Consider the following 3,460-nt stretch of genomic DNA (forward strand, 5'->3'; position numbering starts at 1 on the left):
GTACATGACATAAATCACTTTACTACATAAAATAAATTGCACGATAGAACAGAGCACCGCATTTTTTTTTTAGGACTACCATATAGATTTTTTTATTATTATTATTCTACATCTAATCTAAATTTTTAATTTTCATTATTGGTAGTTAATGAAAAAAGGAAAAAAATCAAATCTGTAATTAGCTGACCCTATTTATTTGGATGCATTATTAGATAGACATGCCTTCCTCCAGTCATCATTTTGATACTTCTGATGTATTTTGCATTACTGTAGTAAGTAGATGCCACTTTATTATTATTATTATTTTTTTTTTTTTTACCGTGTTGTGGTCAGGTTGTATATGATGTGCTATAGTACTGCATGCAATAATCTGAATTATCAACCATGCATCGAAAAAAAAAGAAGACCTTCCTCGGAAGTTCTTTATATCATTTTTCATTTATCATTTTTCCAGCAGCTCTTTTTCTTTTATCTTCAATTATACATTATTTATATAGGTTTTGTGTCATTTTTATTTTTTTTTAATGTTTTAAATCACAGATACCCTAGCCTGAATAGAGTATTCTGGTATTGTCAATACCATTTTTTAATAGCAGCAAAAGCTATTGCAGCATACATTTACATAACACTAAAAAGGTCTACCCTTTCACACCCATCCTGTTCAATAAAAAAATACTAAAAATAATTATAAAAGAAAAAAAAAGAAAATCCGATTCACTTGTATAGAAGATATCATTTCTCTAACATAAGCTTATTACAAAAGACATGGTTCTTAAATACCAAGCTAAGGACGTAAGTTCGTATGATTTGTTATATTGAATTGCACTGGATGTGGAGTAGGATTTTTTTTTTTTTCTTTTTTTGCTACATTTTCCACGTATAACTCATGAGACCTTTGGTAAGTCGTCTTCTATGGGTGAGAATATGATTCGTGAATCAGATACGTAAGTGCATGCTCCAGTTTATATGAGAAATTCTTCACCGCACCCACAACAGCCTGGAAGGGAAGAGGAACTTGTACCGGACTAATGAGATGTCTCTACTGACAACATGTCTCTGAAGGTACCAAACAGATGGATTTTGTTGTGTTTTTTTTTTCCCCCATGTATATAGATATATAAATCAAAGTGCAAAAAATTGAGAACAGTTACACTCTGCAGGTTTGCATTATACTGGACACTACGTTCAGTAAGGAGGCTGTAAATAATAACATTTATAAGAAAACCCAAAAAAAAGAGCAATTTCTTCCATAGATCCAAAAGGGGCATCAATGGTTTCCACGGCCCTCGATCTCCTGTGTATGACATGTGCAATGCTCAGCTCCAGCGAAAGGGAACGTGACGAGGCCGATCGCCTCCCTCTTTCACCAGTGGTTTGTGGAACTCCCGGCCAGCGCGGGAATGGATGCTGGCCCAGCAGTACTCGCAGTAATACTGCAGGCAGGTGACGTTGGCGCAGAAGAAGGGCGCGAACTTCCCACCGCAGCGTGTGCCCTGGCATTCATCACACATCTGGTCATCCAACACGTATGGCTTCACTTCCACCTAGAAAAAAAAATCCACAAAAATGAATGACCGAGCATAGAGGTAATAAAATGAGGAACACCTTATAATAAAGGCCATATGAGAAAAGGAGCACTGTGCCGCCAGCGACGCACTCAACTTTCTTTATAGATGCCCCATTTCCTTACAGATTCCGGATTCTCTTTTACAGGAATTAGGCTCCATCCTTAGATCAAAATGACCTATTCTTTATATCTATATATTTTTTTCAAATCAAAATCTATATTTAAAAACAAAATGAGTAATATTGCAATTTTCACAATGGTCATTGGGGCTTTTTTAGACTCATACTATGCTTTTAGGGAGAGTTTTCAGCAGGCTCATTATCAGCAGAGGCAGGACTACAGTGACAGGTTACACCACTATACACAGCGGATGACACAGGATCCACCAATCACAATATGCGATGTCAAAGAAGACCCTGCTCCTCCTTCCTACACCATCATCTTTGCACATGCTCATTAGATGCTTCAATACAAAAGATAGGGTCTGAAGTCTATTGCTATTAATGTACATGTACATTCCTGAAACAGGAAATAGAGACTAGGAAATCCCTAGTGACCAGTGTGGAAATTGCAGGATATCTTACTTTTTTTTTTTTTTTTAACAAAAAATGTTACACAGGGGAAAAAAAACACTGCCAAAAATGTATTTAAATCCAGATTCAACCCTTTAATCCTGATTTAAACAATAGGTAATGTTCTGCTAACATATTATCTTTCACTCCTCAGAGTGCTTCATTATTATTATTATTATTTTTTTTAATTGGAAAGTAAGTTCACCTTTAAAAAAACGTGTCAGGGAATCTAAAAGGTAGTTTGACTGTTTCCATCTGTGCATGGAGTTTATTCATATAAACTGTTTATTGATTGCCTGGCGGGAATGAACAAAAGAAGGAACAAAAACAAACAAGAGGGAACAAAAACAGGGAACAAACAAAAACAGGGAACAAACAAAAACAGGGAACAAACAAAAACAGGGAACAAACAAAAACAGGGAACAAACAAAAAACAAATAAAAAGGGAACAAAAAGGTACAAACAAAAACAAACAGAAAAGATAACTTTACAGATTCCCATCCTCTCCCGATTCGATGCTGCCCAGTTCCCTTTGTCAGACTCTTCTTCCTGTTCCTGTCCTAGTGCACAGAAAATGCCGCTAAGCCAGTCACTGGCTGACGGAGGTCCACACTGCGGTCAATGAATGGCAGAGCTGATATTTTCCAGCATTTTGGTGTGCGACCAGGACAGGAAAGTATAAATCACAGGGGAACCGGGCAGCACTAGAAGAGGAGTGGCCAGGAATCATTTAAGTGTGTGTTGCTTATTCTTTAACCCATTCTGAACCATTGTTGCGAAAAATATTACCTGTACAACTATGATATCACATAAAGGCATTTTTACAATAGAAAAAATTGGAGTCCGGCTCAACAGGACTGGATTTTCCTTTTTTTTTTTTTTTTTTTTTCAAATGAGTAAGACTGCCTAGTGACTGGATCATGTCGACCATGTCTTTTGAAAAATAAAAAGAAAAGGAAAATCCAGTCCTGTTGAGCCGGACTACAATTTTTTTTCTATTTTCCTTGATGTGAACCCCAGGTGGATGAGCATAGAGCAACTGGGTGAACTGGAATCAAGTTTCTAGCATTTTTATAATCTTTGAGAAGATGCAATTTTTCACTGCTGACTCTACAGAAATTAGATCCTGAGGAACATCAGCAAAGGAGGGAGTAATGGGCATATTTAAGCACGTAAGATCAACGTCCTGTCCTACCAAGTCCCATAGAGTAGAAACAGCCATCCTTAAACGACGAGGGTTAAAAAGGGCCGCTGCGCCTGGCCGGGCGTGAAGCAAGCGATATTGGCAGGATCCGAGCTAATGATCTGGCTGTGCAACGCG

General features: G+C 37.3%; 1 protein-coding gene across 7 annotated transcripts in view; it reads right to left on the minus strand.

Moving 5' to 3' along the window:
* Positions 1 to 1,189: 1,189 nt before the first annotated feature.
* Positions 1,190 to 3,460, minus strand: part of CPEB3 (cytoplasmic polyadenylation element binding protein 3) — a 108,608-nt gene continuing 106,337 nt past the window's right edge. For all 7 annotated transcript variants that reach the window (XM_077258566.1, XM_077258565.1, XM_077258563.1 and 4 more), the window contains one exon: positions 1,190 to 1,544. In XM_077258566.1, the coding sequence (XP_077114681.1) occupies positions 1,317 to 1,544 (228 nt within the window). In that variant the 3' untranslated portion in view covers positions 1,190 to 1,316. The remainder of the gene's footprint in view (positions 1,545 to 3,460) is intronic.

This window comes from Ranitomeya variabilis, chromosome 4 (assembly GCF_051348905.1).
Source record: "Ranitomeya variabilis isolate aRanVar5 chromosome 4, aRanVar5.hap1, whole genome shotgun sequence".
Classification (NCBI taxonomy): Eukaryota; Metazoa; Chordata; class Amphibia; order Anura; family Dendrobatidae; genus Ranitomeya; species Ranitomeya variabilis.